Consider the following 20,771-nt stretch of genomic DNA (forward strand, 5'->3'; position numbering starts at 1 on the left):
ACAGGTGTTGAGACCAAAAATACTGAGATCAACTCCTAGAGGAAACACCTCCAGGGCAACCCCAAAAGGATAGAGTAAGTAAGAACTGACTGAAATGCTATAGCACAGCCCCACCAATCCACTCTTTCCTAAGCCCAGCCCTATAAATAAAAACAGGCATGCAGAGTCACAAAAGCCATGGAGTCCTAAAGCTCCTTTCCAAACTGATCTGGAAGCCTGGAAGTTACTAGAGAAGCTGAAAGCTCCAGCATGCTTTACAACTCATTTGTTCAGCACATATGTATGGAACATGCCCTGTAGCTGACCGCCATTCATTTCTTGAGTGGCCACCATATGCCACAGAACCATGTGCTTTATCTCTCATTCAATATTCACACCACCTATTATGATCTTAGTAAATCCATTTTACATATTAGGAAAGAGAGGCTCAGGTTTGTAACTTGCCCAAAGTCCGTTTTAAGTAACAGAACTGGGATCTAAATATAGGTCTTCGGGCACCTGGGTGGCTCAGTTGGTTAAGCATCTGCCTTTTGACTCAGGTCATGATCCCCGGGTCCTGGGATTGAGTCCCACATCAGGCTCCCTGCTCAGCAGGGGGTCTGCTTCTCCCTCTCCTCCTACCCCTTGCTCTTGCGCTTGCACATGCGTGGTCTCTCAAATAAAATCTCTTGAAAAAGTTATAAATGTAGGTCTTCATGGCTCCTGTTCTTCCCACTAAGCCATACTGCCAATTTCAGACAAGTCAACCAAAAAACCCTAAATTATACACAACTTAACAAGACAGAGACATCTAATTCAGAAGATGAAACCTCTGAAAGCCTATTTTAGAACTAGCTGCTCTCCTGCTTGGGGTAGGCTACGATGGTTGACTTAGCTATTTCTCGAGGCCAAAGAATATTTTACTTAATATATCTGTATATTTATTTATTTTTTTCTTTTTTACAGATTGAGAGAGAGAGAGAGAGAGAGAGATCACAAGTAGGCAGAGCAGCAGCCAGAGAGGGGAGGAAGCAGGCTCCCTGCCAAGCAGAGAGCCCGATACGGGGCTCGATCCCAGGACCCTGAGATCATGACCTGAGCTGAAGGCAGAGGCTTAACCCACTGAGCCACCCAGGCACCCCTATCTGTATATTTATATTGTAATTATGGTGTTCAAGCCATAACTCAACTTTATATTACAAAACTGTTTACAGTTGGATGACCTGCCTTTCTCATGAAGACTTCATGGATCAGACTTTTAGTAAGTACCCAGTCATACATGAATAGAATATTTCTGGAAGGATACAAAAGGAACTGGAAACAGTGACTGCTTCTGGGCAGAGCTCAGTAACCAAGAATCACAGTAACAAGGAAACCTACTTTTCACTGTGTAACTTTTTAATCTTACCATACGTAAGTATTACTTTAAAAAAAAAACAAACTAGGGGCGCCTGGGTGGCTCAGTGGATTAAGCCGCTGCCTTTGGCTCAGGTCATGATCTCAGGGTCCTGGGATCGAGCCCCGCATCGGGCTCTCTGCTCCGCAGGGAGCCTGCTTCCTCCTCTCTCTCTGTCTGCCTCTCTGCCTACTTGTAATCTCTCTCTCTGTCAAATAAATAAATAAAATCTTTAAAAAAAAAAAAAAACAAACCAATTTAACAGAAGAATGAACAAAAACACAACCCACCAGATGGGAAGTACTCAAAGTCCATAGTATCAGCAGAGTGTGGTAGACTCTTGGTTAGCAGGGTTCTGCCCGGTTCTTACTATATTCAATTACTTGTGTGCCCAACTACACCGAGAGCTCTGTTGCTGCTTATCTCATGCCTGAGTGCAGTACGAAAGCAGACATTCAGAAGCAGTTATCTGAAGTGTAAAAGTCTGGAGGCTTTCCAATATAGCACAGGGAACTCACTCAAGTGAGTGGACATCAGCAAACTCAATGAAAAGGTTAGTAGGAAACTGCTTAATTCAAAGTCATTCTGGGAAACATGCTAAAATCCTTGGGCCTGAACCCTGACGGGCCGACCCACCCATCTGGCATTCTCCAGTCCCTATTTCTTGCTGCAGCCCAAACACAATACTACTGCCCTTAAATCCTCCCCTTCATTCAACAACTAGTATTTGAAGAGCCTGGCTGGCTCAGTTGGTAGAGCATTTGACTCTTGATCTTGGGGTCGTGAGTTTGAGCTCCACGTTGGGTGTAGTGATTACTTAAAAGTAAAATCTTAAAAACATACACACATACCCCAAAAAAGGCCAAGAACCAGGGTTTATCTGAACTCCTGAGAAAAACTTTTACCTCTGCTCTTGCAGACAAACTCCCTGCCAATCTCATCTAGAAGACAGTAGTTAAAATTTGACCAGCTCTGTGCTTCACATGCAGTATCTCAAGTATTAAATCAAGTCTGACAACTCTATGAAGTAGGCACTCTTTTTATTTCCATCTTCTAAATGACAGAACTGAGGGCCAGAGGTTAAGCAATTTGCTGGAGGTCACGCAGCCAGAAACTGACAGAGATGGGATTAGAACTCCTGTATGATGCTGAGCTCCTGCCCTTGACCACACACGGTGACTAACCTGGCTCACTTTGTGTAGTCGGGTAGGTTCTGGTTTCCTGTGAGGGCTGGTGGTGGGGATTACAGTTCTCAAATCTCTTATCTATCTTTTGTACTGAATAAGTTGCTGAAAATAAGCCAAGTCTGACTGCCAGGAAACATAATAATTTAAGTTTATTGATGAGAATAATGGCTGGAGCCTAGGGCCCAGACCAGGCTCTCAGAATATGTCATCCTTACTATAAATTTAATGCAGTGTGAAACTCAACTTTTATGCAACTTTTGGGATACTAAATTGTGTGTTGCGAATCAAGATAAAACTCAAAATGAGAAAAAACAAACTATAGACCTATTTACCTACTCACTAGACTGCTAAAGATAACACGCACCTACTTTACATGCTGCATGTACATATACTTTTTTTTTTGTTTTTTGAGACAGAGACAGAAAGAGAGAGCGAGGGGCGAGAGGGACAGAGAGAAAGGGAGAGAGAGAATTCCAAACAGGCTCTGCGCCCAGAGCGAGCCCAACTTGGGGCTCCATCTCAAGACCCTGAGGTCATGACTAGAGGCAAAATTAAGAGTAAGATGCTTAACCAACTGAGTCACCCAGCTGCCCCTACTTTACATGTATCGTAATCCACAATTTCCCAAAGTTAACTGGTTATAAGCCTCACATAAGAGACACATCAGAAATATACATGCACTCAAGATTCGAAGAGGTCTCTCTCCAGAATTACTGCGTCAGGGAATCACCACCAATCCACAGGGCGGAGACTAATACTAGCAAGCATCAGAGTGACTCCTAAAGTCAGGAGAGTCTGGTGGACCATTACTTTAGTTTTTACATTTGGTAGGCATTTTCACCAAGAGAAGCATTTTTACCTTCTTACCTAGATAGGGAAACAAGCTCATTAAAAATGACCCAAAACCAAAGCAGAATTTGAATCCAGATCCCTCTGGCTTCAGAGCCAAGACAGTATCCTTCTGCCTACTCTTAGTATATGTGCTGCTGAAGCGAGCACTCATTCTGCCTACTCTTACATCAATGCCCTCAAATCAGAGAAAGCAGATTGAACTTTGTGGTTTGTGATTCCATTGGTTTTTTTGTGTATGTGAAAAATTAGTACTTCTTTCAGCGCAAAATTCATGTCAGAATTGGAAATACCAGTAAGCAATAGCAATATTAGCATTTGTACACTCGGATTTTCCAGTCCTCAGGAAGAGCTGATTTGATCCTGCCATTCTCCATGAGACAGCAAGACAGCACAGGTATTAACTGTTCGATTTACTTGTGGGAGAAGGGAAGCTCAGAGGAAGTTAACTTGTGCAAAGGCTATGACTATCCTGTGGCAGAGATGGTGACAATGCTTTTCTAAGCAGCCCTACTGCTGCAGACATATAGGTTTTTCTTGCTGCCCACAGGTGTCCAGCCTCTTGCCAGACTCCGGAACAGGACTGAAAGGGGGAAAGAAGGAACACCACCGATAGACGGCCAAAGTGGGATGTGGGTGGTCTTTGATGCAGTCAGGCCGGGGTTCAAATCTTGACTCTATCTCTTGTGTTCTCTGGGATCTGGACAATTAATCTAGGCTCATTTTTCTTCATCAGGCAAAATGGGAAATAACAGATTCAATCAACATTTACTAAGAAACTCCAATGTGTCAGGCCACTAGAGAGCCATAAAAGCCATTTTATAATTTTATGCATTTTCATCATTTATGAATTTTAATCAATAATTTATCACCGAGGCAAGGGAGGATTTTATTTACTTTTTTTTTTCTTTTTTGCTTTGAGTAGCCTCCAAGCCCAGTGTGGAGCCCACTGTGGGGCTTGAACTCACAACTGTGAGCCTGAGACCTGAGCTGAAATCAAGAGTCAGACACTAACTCGTATGAGCCACCCAGGTGCCCCAGGGGAGGATTTTGGATGTGGATCTGGGGCTAAATCCTGAACGGTAACTAGAAGTTACGTAAGCAGAAAGAGTTAGGGGTCCCCAGAAAAACAAAAAGAAGTCATTTAAGGCCCAGCTATTTTCCATGACCTATGCCTAACTGGCTCTAGCTCTAGCATGCTTCTTGCAGAACTTCCTAGGTGTCAGAATTACAGAGAAAAACAAAACCTCAACAGTTAAGGATTTTAAGGGAACAAAGAGAATGCAAAAATAGATTCTACTAAACCAGGAAATGGCTTAACCATATCAGAAATAATAAATCTCCCAGGGCTGTTTCAAAGGTAAGCAAGGCCCTTCATTCCTTCCCTCAGATAAGGAGCCCAAGACCCAAACCAGTTTATATTGGCTCTCAGAGCTAGCCCATAGCCCTCCTCCTTGCCCAACAGCTACCTCTGCTTCATTATAATGTTAAAATCCCCACCCAAGGAGAACAAACCTTATTAACATACAATGCTTGCATAGGTATGTTTCCTTAAGACCTGTGCACAACCTTACGCCCACCTCTATGTATAATGAAGAAAACTCCCCTTTCTGAATATTCATTGTAACCCTAAAAACAAACAAACAAACAAAACTATTCACCTCTACTTGGGGAGTCACAGACTTGGAAGCTATTCCCTGTGATCTTATTTGCTGCAAATAAACTTTCCTTTGTATAACAACACCTGGTGTAGTCTCTCTAACTCCCTAAGGAGCAAACTCACATTAGGGTGGTTGCAGTTCAATCTGGAGTCTAAAACTCAAGATGCCAAGTGGGGGCCCGGCAAGTTGGGCAGGAGTGGTGCAGACTGGATGGGGAGCAGTCAGTCTCTGAGCTCCACACAACAGATGCTGTGTCAGATCAGGGCCCCATGTAACCGGATGAAACAAGATCTGCATTTCTCTGTGAAATCCCTCAACTTTTAAATGTTGGAAACTGACCTAGTAAAATTATGAAAACAGAAGGACAAACATAATCTGCCTGTGAACCAAATCTTGCTGGACTCCAGGCTGTCATCAGTTTCCTCAGCTAGCTCCAGGTGAGAGGAAGGACGTTTCAGTCATTTGGATATGCACTTGCAAAGTCAAGACCTTGGGAAGGGCAACCTGGTCAAGGAGCTGCATGTCACTTGGTTGGGCTGGAGCACAAGCGAGAAGCAAGGGCCCAGGGAGTAATCCATCAGACTTGAGACAGGTGTGCAGAGCAGCACCAGCCACTCAGTGAGGTCCTGTAAGTGCCAGTTTACATCATGACTACCTCCGAGTGGGACAAACCCCTGAATTAGGGACCAGAGCCCTGTCCTAACCACCCCATCAGCATGAGGGTCCAGGTAGGGAGAGAGTCATCCTACCACTGCTATTCTGCTCCTCAGTACATTAAACATAGGAAAGAATGGCAACAAGGGATTTATAGTAAGATGAACTTTATCTATAAAACAATGCAAATTCCCCTTGGAATTAAGAAACCTTTTCAACTGTTGTTCATAAAAATTATTAATCAAAACAGCAAAAGCGGATTTACAAAGCAACATTATCAACAGCAAAACAGGAAAAAGAGTAAATGTTTGGCAGACATCTTGAAAAGTTTCTAAGAAACACACACAAGGCTAAAGGTCTACAGGTAAACCATGCTTGCACAACAGGTTATGTTCACTCCTGCATTTTCTCAATAAGTTCTTCCTTATATTTGCCTTTCTCTTTTCCGACCTGTCGAGATTTGGCTTTGCATTCGAGAATTTTTTTCCGATCTTTGTCCAGCTTTAGCCTGGTGATAACCACCTGTTTTAGAGTAAGAAAATAGATCTTTATTTTTTTTTAAACCCCATTTTTTGTTTTTGTTTTTGTTTTTAAGATTTTATTCATTTATTTGACAGACAGAGATCACAAGTAGGCAGAGAAACGGGCAGAGAGAGGAGGAAGCAGGCTCCCCGCTGAGCGGAGAGCCGGATGCGGGGCTCGATCCCAGGACCCTGAGATCATGACCTGAGCTGAAGGCAGAGGCTTTAACCCACTGAGCCACCCAGACACCCCTTGATCTTTTTTTTTTTTTTTTAAGGAAAGAACTTATAATTATTTTCTACCGAAGAGCTTTTCCAAACAATAGCAGTTTGGGTTCCTTCTGCTACCCACCCTCCTACCCCTAACTCCTAAGAGAACCAGTTAGATAGTTTAGTGATATCAAATATTGTTTAGGCTGGGAAAATTATACTACCAACATGTTTCTCGTTCATCTATCACCCTTTGGTCAGCAAAATACGTTGTTTTTTAAACATCTGCATTCCGACCAGTTACTGGATCATAGATCGTAAGGATAAGAAAGATCCTCACCACTCGGCCCCTACCTCAAAGTGTGGAGGAGAAAGACCCTATAATACAGTGCATGAAATAGGAGTGCAAATGAAGAACAGCCTATTCCACCAGGTGGGTGTGAGGGCCACAGGAATAGATGGTCTCTCTTCTCCCCCTGGACATCACCCAGTAACAAAGTGATGCCCACAATACCTGGAACCCTCTTGCAACCTGCTCAAACACAGAGCCTTCACCAAGGATGACAAACCAGACAAGAAAAGAATCTGGGTCCTTGAAGGTATCACTAGGCCAAAGAATTGATCAAGCCTGCCTGACCTCCGTCTAGAAGCAGCTACACAGCTGCTAACACTGCTTGGTCCCAGGCCATACCTTGCTGGGGTGAATGCCCACATGGACAGTTGTACCATTAGCTTTCTCACGCTGTACCTGCTTGATGTAGATGACATATTTCTTTCTGTACACCTGGACTACCCTGCCAATTTGCTGACCTTTGTAGGTCCTCGAACCACCTAAGAGAAAACACAGAAGAGAATTTCCCCCCAATCTAACATGTGAATGTCACAGTGAGGAAACTAATTATCAGGAATACACAGACTAACAGAAAACTTTTTGCACAAAAGCAGATTAACCCTAACAGTCAAAAGTCAGCTATTTTTTGGCTATAAATCTGGTTTGTATTGTTCTAAGTTAGGTGAAAATTCTTCACCTGAATTTTTCTTATCTGAAACAAAAAATTCCTTGAACTAGAATAGCCACCACAGAACTAGTCCTGAGAGTAAAAAAGTATAACCACTGCACACTCAAAACTAACAGTCTTATATATCAATTCTATCTCAGTTAAATAAAAGGAAGTAAAATTTAAGAAAGAAAAAATATAATCATTTTCAAGGGATTAAATGGAGGATGGTTAAAGATATTCAACTGAGACCCTCCTGCAACCACTTAAAATCTGTGCCTCCAAAAAATAACTTATGACCTAGGAAAATGCTCATGATAGGACCTTTAGGGGAAAAAAAAAAGAAAACAAAGCTTTATATGAAATATAGTGTGAATGTTGTATGCATATGTTTCAGGTATATGGCATATAACACAATGGGATGGAAATGTATCTAAGTGTCAATAACTGTTGCCAGGAAGTAGGATTACGGATGACTTTTAAAGAAATGTATTATTCTTCCAAATTTCAAAATTTCTTTTTCAGTGTGGGGCTTGAACTCACAACCTTGCAATCAAGACCTCAGCTGAGATCAAGAATCAGATACTCAACTGACTGAGCTACTACCCAGGTGCCCCCAAATTTCAAGATTTCTATAATTAACACAAATATTTTACAGTCAGAAAAAAATTAAAATGTTAAATTAAAATCTCTTGGGCTCTTCTCACATACTAAAAATCTTACTCACACTCCAACACTATTTAAGACCAACTAGAGTACGGTTTCCCTGAAGGCACAAGCCTATTCAACAGGAGCCACAAGAGAGCTGATGCTGATTTTAAGAAACATAAAGGAAATACCGCATATAAAACACTAGACAATCTCAACACTCCTAAAATGTCTATTTAGATTGTTCAGCTTACTTACTAAGGTGATTTTCAGGTTAAATAGAGAACAGCCACGTGTCACTGAAAATCCACCACTCTCTATGACCAGAGACTCTTACATGGAAAAGTGTGTGAAAAAGCCCCTCTTGACCAACATCTTCAAGACTGAAGAAAGAGATTAATAAATTGAGTCCAAAGGAACGCCCTGATTTAAAGAGAACTGGACAAACACTAGACCCAGTGACGAGAGGGCTAGGACAAGACTAACCCGGCTGGCCTGGAAAGGGGAAGGAGAAGAGGCAAAGGCGGTATCTAGAGTCTGGCTGAGCAACTGGATGGATGGATATGCCTTTCCAAAGGCATGGAACATGGAGGAAGAAACATTTTTTTATTTTTTTAAGATTTTATTTACTTATTTGACAGAGATCACAGGTAGGCAAAGGCAGGCAGAGAGAGAGGGGAAAGCAGGTTCCCTTTTGGGTGGAGAGCCCAATGTGGGGCTCAATCTCATGACCCTGAGATTGTGACCTGAGCTGAAGGCAGGGGCTTAACCCACTGAGCCACCCAGGTGCCCCAGAAGAAACATTTTAGGAGAAAACAGTATAGTTGGGACCATGCTGAATTTGAGGTGTTTCATGATCTTCTAGTGCAGAATTCCAATCACAGCTGGAAGACCAAGTGGGTCGGCAACGAAGACCTGGGAGTCCTCCAAAGATGGCAACTCGGAGCCTGATTTTGTTCAGGGACCTTGTGGTATGAGAGCAGACTGTAGAAATCTGAGAAAAGCCAACATTTTGGAAAAGCTTATAAGGAAGACTGAAGTGGCCACAGAAAATGGGTAACTGGGGGAATGTGGGCATGACAGCCAAGGAAAGAATGTCAAATGCCAAGGAATGGTCATCTAGAGGAAGGATAAAGGAACAAATGTGACAAGCTGGTCACTGGTGATCATGGCTAGTGTGCTTTCAGTGGAACAGAGGGATGGAAGCTGTTTACAGTAAAGATAATGAATTCACCAGAGATGAGGTCACTGAGGTCATGCAACAAAAAAAGAGAAATTCTCTGGCTTCATCTTACTGTAATGTAACAAGCAGTTAACCAAAAAACATGCAAATAACTGGAATAGGGCACACAGAAACTTACTGGATCATAACTATGGTGATGGCTACATGGCTTTTCATCTGCCAAAACTCAACTGTGCACTTTACTATATGTAAATCATGCCTCAGTTTTATTTATTTTTCATTTGTGGAATCATTTAATAATTCACTAATGTTGTACAGGAGTACAATAACAAGAGCTAAGGGGAATGTTGGAGTGACTGAAGTAACAGGTACAAAAATCATGATTACAGAAAGTTTCAGACTACAGAAGGGGGTGGAGTGGAGATCACAAGTGTTTTGAAAGAGAATGGTATTCATCTGGTTCGGAAACGGAAAGGAGTGGCTCTGGGACAGACATACATTGTGCACGGTTGACCATAAGATCTGCAAAACTGCCCTTCTAGCTAGAGGGATCATTCAGTCGTCTGGGACAGAAACCAAAAGGCTTCCATCATTTGATAGCAACTGGAGGCTACTACAGATTTCTAAAGACAGTAATCTGTAAAAAATTGAGAAGCTAGAGGCAAGGACTCTTGAAATAATCCGGATACAGAATAACCGGAGCTACAAATGAATGTAAAGATGACAGGCCGCATTAAAAAGCAGTCACTCCTGGGCACAGGATGAGGATGAAGGAGATGGCTTAGAGAAAGTTAAGCATACCATCTTGGAGGAAGCACGGAAAGGAGGGAGCTGCCGAGCACAAGGCGAAACTGGGCCAAGCTGAAGTGTCCTTGCAAAGAAGATGAGTTCTAAAAAACCAACCCCAAAAATAAGAGAACTGGCAAGAAGGAGCAGGAATTCAAACCGAAATGAATGTGCTGATCTGGAGGTGCACAAGTCAAAATAAATGCCGCAATTTCAGGGGGTGGGGGAGCAGTGTGCTGCAGAGAAAGAAGAACTAAGTGAGAGTAAAGGTTCACCAGCAAAAACTGAAGGAGCTTCACAGGCCAGAGAGCTGGCAAGCCCTCATCAAGGAGGACCTTGATGTGGCCTTAATATAGAAGCCAGAAAGGACAGAATTCTGATGTGTGTCTCCTTGGCTGTCAGTCATGGCTCCTCTGAGCTTATCCTGAACTTGCCAAGAATCCTCAAGAGTTACCAAAGGCAGAAAAGACGTGTTCCTCTCATGAGTCCAACTTTCAATTAGTGTCTACAGAGAATAGGTTTTAAAATTCTAACCTTGAGAGCTAGGGCAGAGATGCCCTCTCCAGCCCTGTTGAGATGCAGCGGGCAGTTCACATTATCTCAAAAGGCAGCTGGGACTTCAATCATTTTGCTTCAGTTTCACGAACAGAGTGGTGTAGTCAAAGCTCTAGGCTGGCTGAAGGTTGAAAGTATTTCCAGCTGTGATGCCCTGACTTGGCACGCCTGTTCTAGAACCACACCTGGATCCCGGACTCAGGGAGCAGGGTGAGCGCAGACAGGTGCTGGCACAGGCGGATGTCGGGGTACATGGTCGGGAGGAAGACGAGCTCCAGCAGCTGAAGATGGACCCAGTATGCCTCAGTTTAAAAAGAAATAAAATCAAATTGTATTCACAGCCAGGAAGCAAATATAAATAGAAGGCGTAATGATACCATGCTGATTAATGTATCTGGGAAGGCTTTTCTGGGGAACTGACATTTAAGATAACATTTGAAAATGAGGAGTCAGGTAAAGGGGAGAAGGAAGAGCACTCCAGACAAAGGGAGCCTTCTGGGCAAAGACCCTGAGGGAGGAAAGATCAAAGCATATTTAAGGACCCGAAAAGGCCAGTGTGTCTGAAGTACAGAGTATGTGGGGACATAACAGGCTGAAACGAGGCTGGGCAAGCAGACCAGGACTGGGGCACATGGGACCTTGTTGTCAATGATTTTAGATTTATAGTAAGCAGTCAAGCACCAGTGATAGGTTGTAAGCAGAATCTAATCTGCAAAAAAATGCCCCTCTGTGAAGAATGCCTGACCAGGGTAAGAGTGAAAGCTGGAGTGTCTTGAAATAAACTGAAAAAGTAAAGAAATGGTCAGAATTAAGACTTATTTTAGAGATAGAATCAATAAAATTAAGTAAGAGATTAGACATGGGTTAGGAAGAGAGAGACATTAGGGAGAACTGAAAGGTTTATGACACAAGCAAGTGAAAAAGTGTTGCTTACTGAAGTGTGAAAGATGGGAGGAAAAGCAGATTAGAAACAGGAGCAGAGTTCCAGTCAAGAGTACTCCCAGACTGAAAGCTTGAGATGACTATGAGGTTTTTAAATAAAGATGTTCCTTCCCATCAGACATGTTCTAGAATGGGGGAATTGCAAATGCATAGAAGGTAGGCAAATTAAAAAAGAGATGTTGGCTGATGGCAAGAAAAATAGCAACTGGAAAGCTCTTGCCTCATTTAAAGAAAATTGTGCTGTACCTTCAGCCCTGTAGATCTACAGGCCTGTGCTCTGGAAAGTGGTTTGGGCTGGGGATATAAAAGAGGGAGTTGTTAGCACAGGGCAGACATTTAGATCTTGGAATAGGTATTATCACCCAGGGAGGCAATGTATGCAGGATGAGATGTTAGACCATGTGCACACCCTGACAAACTCCAGCATTCAGATATCAGAGGAGACCAGCAAGGGAATCTGAGAAGTCAAAAGTAAACTGAGCCTGAATAGTCACGGAAACTAAAAAGCCAGACTATTTCAAGAAGGCAGTGCTACCTATTCCAAATGCTGCTGAAAAAGTCAAGCATGAGACCAAGATGTGTCCACTGGATTTAGTCACAAATAGGTTACTGGTGATCTCAGGCAAAAGCAGCCTTCTATTAGGTAGTGAGATACAGATCAGACTGGAGAGGGTCTAGGCATAAATGCGGAGGTGAGGAAGTGTAGGCAACTCTTTTGAGTACACTTTCGAGTAGGGCAGCAACTACTCTGTAGTAGTAGCTGAAAGGAAATGGGAGGCCTGGAAGAGAATCTAAACTTTCCAGTTTTCTTGCAAAATCAAGAATCTGACAATAGGGAGCCTGCATTTCCCATGGTAGCGTGGGCTGAAGGTACAGCACAATTTTCTTTAAATGAGGCATGAGCTTTCCAGTTGCTATTTTTCTTGCCATCAGCCAACATCTCTTTTTTAATTTGCCTACCTTCTATGCATTTGCAATTCCCCCATTCTAGAACATGTCTGATGGGAAGGACCCGGAAGAGAAGTTGCAACTGTTGAGCATACCTCTCAACTATTCTTCCCACTCTATTCCTGTCATTCCCTCAGGCCAAATTATCCCCTGGTTTCAAGCTTCTCCTCAAAATGTTCCTCGAAGCTTCAAAATATCCCAGTGCCCTGGAAGATACCCCAAATTCCGTAGCCTTACCCATTTCATTCTCTAAAACAATGGTTCTCAATTAGGGGAAGGGGGCAAGTGAATTTGGCCCCCCGAGACATTTGACAGCACTTGGAAATATTTGTTTGTCACAAATGTGAGGCGGTACTACAGGCATCTAGTGGGGAGAGGTTAGGAATGCAACTAAACATCCTACCATGCACAGGAAAGCTCCCCACAACAGAGAACTATCCTATCCAAAATGTCAACAGCGCTGAGGCTGGGAATCCCTGCTCTAAAATGTTGAGCTCCATGGCAACAGGTGCTTTGTCAGTCCTGCTTACTGCTGGTGTCTGGAACAGTGCCTGGTCCCTTAAATACTACTTCAAGGAGTTAATCTACCCCCTCGATTTCAGTCATCCCTCACTCTCTCTTTCTTACCACACATCCGAAGCTCTAGGAAGAACAAGGCAGCTTCACTTTCTCACAAGGATCATTCTCTTTCATAAGTTCATGCCTCCGACTTGCTGCTTCCCTAGTCTCTCTGCCAAATCCAGTAGCACCCAATGCTCAGCCCCTACTAAACCCAATACTAGGGAAACATTACTCTTATCATGGCACTTTCTCCTGGAGATTCTGGTTCCAAGAGTCACCCTGAGCAATGCCTGGGAAACTTGCGGCCAGGGGACTAAATCGAAAAGCAAAGTTTTGCTTGGCTGTATACGATTTTTTCTTAAACAATCATTATTACTAAGGGATTGCATCTGAAAGCTCTCAGTTAAGCCGGGTAGGCACACTGGTGGCTGTGGGCTCCATCTCTGGTCTGATACATCTGCAGGGTAACAGTATTTGCCAGGGTCCTGAGGGCATGAGAGTCTACGACTTCCCTATGTCCTAGAACACAGGGCATTCTTAGGCGGTACCAGAGCGACACGCAGCTGGGTAACGAGAGCCTGAGGGAGACCAACCTGGACCTCGTCGTCCTTGCGGATGGGCATGGAGCGGACGTTGTACTTTTGCCACAGCTCCTTGAAGAGTGGCGAAGGCATGATCTTCCTGCGCACGTGTGAGGGCGCATTGAAGTGGCGTTTGCGGTTTTTGCTGCGGTCCGAGGTAACGAAGGGGTTGAACTTCATGCTGACCGTCTGCAAAGAGAGGCGTGGGAAGGAGGGGGAGGGTGCTCAGCTAGGTACCAGGGCCTGCTCACCACCTAAGACACTCCTCCCCATCGCTGCACAGGGACTCTGCGGGAGGTGGCCTCGGGAGGAGGTGACTGAAGGAGGGGAATCCGGGAAGCGAAGGGTCTGGATGCTACAGAGTAAGGCAAGCTTGGGAGTGCCTGCCTGACCAGAGGGGCCATGGGAAGAGGGTCCGCACTGGGACCTCGAGGCAGACTGTGGGAGGAAGATTCGAGCAGGACAAGAATGCCGGGTCGGAAGTCACGCAAAGAGATCTTCCCAGCACGTGGGGGAAGGATCCACAGGGCGGAGAGCTTCTCACTCGGACAAAACACCAATCTCTACTCACCTTTTGCACCCGTTAGGTTCAGGCTCTGAACGCGCAAGGCCGGAAGTGAGGGCTTCCTTGCAGCGCAAGCGTAGAAAGGAAGCGGAGCCCCCTTTCCCGTCGGAGCGAGACTGAGTGGCGCCCCCTGCGAGTTGGGGTGGGATCGCAGCACCTCATTCCAACGGGGCCGTTTCAGCGCTGTGGGGCTTCCTGGGTCCCGCTAGGACCCACGAAGAGTTGACACCGCTGAAGAGAAGAGGCATACTTCTCTAGGGCCTGCACTAGAGACCTACTAGTGTTTTTAAAATAGGCTCACCAGAATCTCTTTATTATTCCAAACTCTTTCTTTGCCTCTTATTACCCTCCCCTGAGGTGATCTAGCTGTGAAATGTTAGTTGTTGGATGCTTTGGGCATTCATGATGATCCAAACGCAGTCCGCTGACTTGCTCCTTCAAAATCAGAGAAGCTTGTTCAAAATGCAAATTTTTGTGATCCATCACAGTCCTATGAAACCAGGCAGTGATAGGTCCAGGTTTTAAAGCAAGCCCTCCCCTCCTCCCGCCCACCCAAAGATTTTGAGGTGCAACAATGTTTGGAGGTTGTGAGAACCAACAACCTGGTCTTGCAAAACTTTCCCCCAGTTTTTTAGTCCTTCTGGGTGATGTAGCAAAAAGGTTGGGGTTCCAAGCCAAGAGCCAAGAAAGAATTCTTGAGATGTCTTTGGTGCAAAAAGGTGATTTTATTAAAGCACAAGGACAGGACCCATGGACAAAAAGAGCTGCGCTGGAGTCGTGAGGAACGGCGGATTATAACCTTTCAAGTTTGGAGGGGGTCAGGGATAGCATAAGTCTCTAAAGAATTTTGGAAGCAGGGCACCTGGGAGGATCAGTGGGTTAAAGCCTCTGCCTTTGGTTCAGGTCATTATCCCAGGGTCCTGGGATCAACCCCCACATCAGGCTCTCTGCTCAGCAGGGAGCCTGCTTCTTCCTTCCTCTCTGCCTGCTTCTCTGCCTACTTGTGATCTCTGTCTGTCAAATAAATAAATAAAATCTTAAAAAAAAGAAAAAAAAGAATTTTGGAAGCAAGTTTACCAGGACCTTGAGGGGGCTAGATATTATGGGGAAAAGGTCATTTTTTGTCCAATAAAAGCTTAGTCATGAGACCCTTCAGCTGTATATAGTGGGCCGTATGCTTGGGGAATGATTACCAACACACATCTTGGGTGGGTGGGGCAGGGGGGAGGTAGAGATAAAGGAAGTTTCCAAAGGAATTTTTATACGTTAAAGTAAACTTACAGGATCCTGGGGGTAGGGCTAAGGTTGCATTTTGCCCTTAGCAAAGTATTAACATCAAGGCAATTGAGTCCCTAGAGAAAAGTCACTCTGCCTGTTTTAAAGACTTGTCGGTGAGCTGTGAGTAGTGAGGAAATTTAATAATTTTTCTTCTGCCTTTGTTTCCCATATCACTGGGGAGAGCTGGGGTTGTAGAATCAGACCTGGACCCAAGTGCCTCTTCAGGTGGCTGGATGTTGAGGAGGTGCCTCCATGTTTCTGAACCTGTTTTCTTATCTGTGAAATGGGGATGATCTTAGCAGGTGACTCATACAGTTATTATGAGGGTTAAATGAGTTAGTCCGTTGGGAGTGTTTAGAATTCACTTACAGTAAGCCGTTATTCCTAATGAAAGAAGAGGGGCTTGCTCCAGGACAGCCCTAAATTGGAGCCTCACATCCGTGAGTCTTCACTTTCAGACCTTGGCTATTAACTCCCAGTGACACAACCTGTAAGTTTTCTGTTTGATGTAAACACATTCCGCACACCTTGCGGGGTGCGGGGTGTGGGGGAACCCACCGAGCTTCTGCAGCAGGATCTCACCTGCAGGCTAGTGCTGCCCTGCCCTGCCCTCCTGAGTCGGCCCTGCACTCGGGAGTCTGCCCTGCCCTACCCTACCCTGCCCTCCCGAGTCTGCCCTGCCCTACCCTGCCCTGCCTTCCCGAGTCTGCCCTGCCCTACCCTACCCTACCCTGCCCTGCCCTGCCTTCCCGAGTCTGCCCTACCCTACCCTACCCTGCCCTGCCCTGCCCTGCCCTCCCGAGTCTGCCCTGCCCTCCAGAATCTGCCCTCCGGAGTCTGCCCTCTCTGGCCGGGGCCCTACGAGTGCCCGCCGCGCCCCGCCCAGTCGTATCCGGGCTCCGCCTCCCCTCACGGGAAGACCGCCCCTAGGCGCGGCCACCGCCCCCACGGACTAAACAGGCTAATCAGGCTACTGGGAGTGAAAGATCTGGCTGTGCGGGAGACTCCCAGTGTGGGATCGACTCATTTATCGAAAGAATTGATTCATTCATTCAGTTCATATGTATCGAGCTCCTACTTTGTGGCACATATCAGACAGAACACTTTGTGGTGCTCAGTTAACAGAAGGACACCCTGAAATTCAGAGGGGAGCTTGTCTGGCCAGACTCAGGCAGGGCCCCTGCTCTCCGTTTATTAGTGTCTTCAGGAATATGGTGATACACTTGTTAAACACCAGCATTTGCTCATACTCATGATGAACCCGGACATCTGCCATGGTCCCTGAAGCTGCTGGGTCCTATTTTAGGTCTCATTCCAGAACCGCCCCCGCCCCCGCGCAGCGCAGTGTTTGGAAACTTCTGGCTCTCAGACTCAGGAACAATGGCCAACACCTCGGCTGTTTGGAGGAGCTATGGCAGCAGGGTAAGCCGTGTGAAACTTGTTGAGGCAATACCAACCGAAAGGCCGTCAGGCTCCCAGAGTGAGGAGGTTGGGGGGTGGGCGAGAAGCGTAAGAAAGGAGGATCTTAAATGTCTTCACCACAAAAAAGAAATGGCAATTGTGGAGGTGATGGAAATGTAAATTAAGCCACTAAGGCAGTCATTTTGCAATACGTGAGTGTATCAGCTCAACTTTGTACACATTAAACTCACAGTATTATAGGTCACCATGAAGACAGACCATTACAACCCAGGATAATCAAGTTATGTTCCTGATCTCCCAGGGTATGTTTCTTTCTTTCTTTCTTTCTTTTTTTTTTTAAGATTTTATTTATTTGACAGAGAGAGAGAGAGATCACAAGTAGGCAGAGAAACAGGGAGACAGAGAGAGGAGCAGGCTCCCTGCTGAGCAGAGAGCCCAATGCTGGGTTTGATCCCAGGACCCTAAGATCATGACCTGAGCTGAAGGAAGAGGCTTAACCCCGTGAGCCACCCAGGCGCTCCACAGGGAGGTGTTTCTTTACACCCCTCACTCAGTAAAATGAAGACAGGTGCAATGACATAATCAGTTAAGATCTTGAGAGTCACTCTAATGAGGCCTTGGTGGGATCGGCTACTGTTTTGCCTCATGTCCACCCTTAGAGGCATGCACAGCAACTGGTACAGAACTCAGGGGCTGAGGACAGTGGTAGCACAGAGGAAATACCTGGGGAATATTTCCATGTCTCTGAGGCAGAAGGTGGTATATTGGGAAATATGGGAGCCCTGATTCTCATTGCCTGGGTTTGGATCTCCATCACTAGCTTTGGGTAAGATATTTAGCCTCTTGGTTATTCACTTACGTCATCAGAAAATAGTATTTACCTCATTGGTTTGGTGCCAGGATTAAATGAACCCCTAGCATGATATCTGGCACAAAGTCAGCACTTAATAAATGGTAGAAATTAATGAATAGTAATGGCTAATCTTACTTGGCTGAGCACTTAATGTCAGGCATTGTGCTAAGTTTTACAAATGTCACATTATTTAATCTGGTAAACAATCCTCTGAATTGTTCATTTTACTGGTGAAAAAAATAGGTTCTGTGGGGCGCCTGGGTGGCTCAGTCAGTTAAATGTCCCACTCTTAATTTTGGCTCAGGTCATGATTTCAGGGTCATGAGATTGAACCCCAACTCCAGCTCCCTGCTCAGCAGGGAGTCTGCTCCATGATTCTCTCTCTCTCTCCCTTTGTCCCTACCTACCCCCATGCCGGCGCTCTTGCGTGCTCTCAAGTAAATAAATCTTTAAGAAAACAAAACAAAACAAAGCAGGTTCTGAATGATTTTGTTTTTAATTTTTTTTTTTTTTAAGTAGGCTCCACATCCAGTATGGGGCTTGAACTCATCACCCTGAGATCAAGAGTCACACGCTCTACTGACTGAGCCAGCCAAGTGCCCCAAATAGGTTCTGAATGAGACGGGAGCAGAGGATGAACACGATCCACCATTAGCTACTCAATATGCTTATTGTTATCTTGCAGCCAATAAAGATAACGACGAGACCCATAGTCATTGATATAGGATGAGGTCTATTGTGCTGAAGAGTAAACTAGTAATAACATTATAATAATAATAATATTAATAGCACGATCGCATTTTGTTTATGGAAGGATATCACTACAATGTTAATGATTACCTCTGATTAGCGGAATCAGGGCCCACTTTAATTTTTCCTTTTTTGCTCTTTTCCGATTTTCCTCCGATGGGGCCGTGAGCATGTATCATTTGTGTAATTAAAATGTTTTAAGGGCCTTACATTTTTAACTTCCCTTGCAGGCTTATTAAAAAGAAGAAAACAAAAACAAAAGGAAGAAAACAAAAACAAAAGTACCCTCACCACTTTCAATTTCCCCTTTTTTGTGGGGTGGGGATCAGTTCCCCTCTTTGGAGGTGGGTAAGATGCTCTTGGGGACTGAGGCAGAACCATACAATTCTTCATAACCCTGGGGTCAGGTGGACATGAGTTTGAATTCCAACTTTACCACCTGCTGGCTGTGTGATGGAGAAAAGTTACTAATCTGTTTTGACCTTTGAAAAAAGGAGGGAATACCCACCGGGGAGGGTAGGATGGCTGTGAGGACTGGGAAAGATCAGGCCTGAACAATCACTCCTTGCCTGGCGTGTGGAGAATGCCCAACCGTTGGTAGCTACTTCTACAAGAGTGAAGATAATAATAACTTATTTTGGTCAGAGTCAAGTGCATGACCTCATCACTACATGACTGGCCAAAGACAACTGCTGGGGAGGGAATAAGGTCTTGGGGGAATGTTCTCCTTCACACAGTCCCCCTCTCACATTCCTGGACCACGGCAGCTATCTCCTGGAGCCGCTAATGAGTCAATTTCTTAAGGAGGGATTAGGACCAGCGGTGGCCTGCCTCACTGAGAAAATGTGTCTCTTTGTTTCTGGCAAGAGTCAAAAACGAGTCTGTGACATATAGTAATAAAAACGAACGACAGCTGTCCCTTATAAGGGCGACTGCTACATCCCACTTCTTCCCAAGCTACACACCTGTTCTGTGGTACCTCCCCCCTGCCCCCTACCAAGCAGTATGGGCTGCAAGACTTGAGATGCTCTCTTCCCTGATACATCTCTGTAACTTCCCCTCCTGTGTGACTGCAACCCCTTGCCACTGCCTGACCCAGCACAGTCCCTGACCTCTGACCACCGCCTCTATGAGTTTGTGCTATAATCCCTGATTGAGAAATCCTCTTACACAAAAACGTCATAATCTGCTCCTGCTTAGACAATCGAAAGAATTGGTTTAACAGAGAAATCATAAAAATGGCACGTATCTTAAACGTTTTATGTCCACTTAAAAACATTCACCCAGGGGTGCCTGGGTGGCTCAGTGGGTTAAAACCTTTGCCTTCAGCTTGGGTCATGATTCCAGGGTCCTAGGATTGAGCCCTGCATCGGGCTTTGCTCGGTGGGGAGCCTGCTCCCCCCACCCCCACCCCCGCCTGCCTCTCCATCTACTTGTGAGCTCTCTCTGTCAAATAAATAAATAAAGTCCTTAAAAACAAACAAACAAACATTCACCCATCTTTTGACTCTTTGAGGTGAGGGTTTTTCATTGAGAAACTGTCGGGGGTTCTTCTTCACTTTCCTTGCATAAACCCTCGTCCTTACATAAGCCAACCGGAGAGTTCCAGTTTTGGGTGACTTTAATGTGGAGTGAGAACCGAGACCTTCTCCACATGAATGTGGAATCCTCAAGGACATCCCCCCTGCACCACTCCCTGCCCCTGCTCCAAGTCTTTTCAGCTCATATCTAATTCGGGAGCATTTTGGGGAAGGGGTTGCAACTCACCATTATCAGGTCTCTGCAAAGTATGCAATTCAGTTGGACCAAAATCCTTCATTTTTCAATCCCATTTCACTGGTTAGCTAAATCACAATGCTACAGCATAAAGCACAGCTGGCATAAGCAGGTTTGGGAACACATGCTTGACTACCAGTAGACATATTATCTTGACCTCTAGCTCTAAAGGTCACGGTAACTCTAGTATCAGGATGCTAAGGAGAGAATGGGGAGAATCAGTGAAGAGTTTCTTGCAGACTGGTTCACTCTCACATTCACCCCTGATGAATGACCCACATTTGTGCTGTTCCAGGCAAGGGCCTTGAAGGACTGGACAGCAGGATGTTAAATAGCTCTGTACATTCTCCTTCTCATAGCTGATGGTGGTCTCCCTTTGCTGAGCTGAAGCCTGAACAAGGAATGCCAGATCCTTGGAAGTCGAGAAGAGTTTACGAAACACTTTTCATTTAAGCAGCCCTTGGTTCA

The 20,771-nt window shown here is 45.0% G+C and overlaps 1 protein-coding gene across 1 annotated transcript; it reads right to left on the minus strand.

Moving 5' to 3' along the window:
- Positions 1-5,926: 5,926 nt before the first annotated feature.
- On the minus strand, positions 5,927-14,211 carry RPL26L1 (ribosomal protein L26 like 1). Its single transcript, XM_046001167.1, has 6 exons — positions 14,052-14,211; positions 13,672-13,848; positions 10,813-10,929; positions 8,911-9,097; positions 7,149-7,288; positions 5,927-6,248 (listed from the first exon to the last, which is right to left on the minus strand). Exons 1-6 carry the CDS (start codon positions 14,061-14,063, stop codon positions 6,120-6,122), a joined length of 762 nt encoding a protein of 253 aa, XP_045857123.1. The 5' UTR covers positions 14,064-14,211; the 3' UTR covers positions 5,927-6,119.
- Positions 14,212-20,771: the final 6,560 nt, after the last annotated feature.

This window comes from Meles meles, chromosome 3 (assembly GCF_922984935.1).
Source record: "Meles meles chromosome 3, mMelMel3.1 paternal haplotype, whole genome shotgun sequence".
NCBI lineage: Eukaryota > Metazoa > Chordata > Mammalia > Carnivora > Mustelidae > Meles > Meles meles.

What these genes read in the sequence shown, in the direction of transcription:
- RPL26L1 (XM_046001167.1), bottom strand. An exon ending in CAACTATACTGTTTTCTCCT is followed by an intron (nt 7,289 to 8,910) that starts AAAATGTTTCTT and finishes GTTTTCTCTTAG; the next exon opens with GTGGTTCGAGGACCTACAAA. An exon ending in TGGGCATTCACCCCAGCAAG is followed by an intron (nt 6,249 to 7,148) that starts GTATGGCCTGGG and finishes ACTCTAAAACAG; the next exon opens with GTGGTTATCACCAGGCTAAA.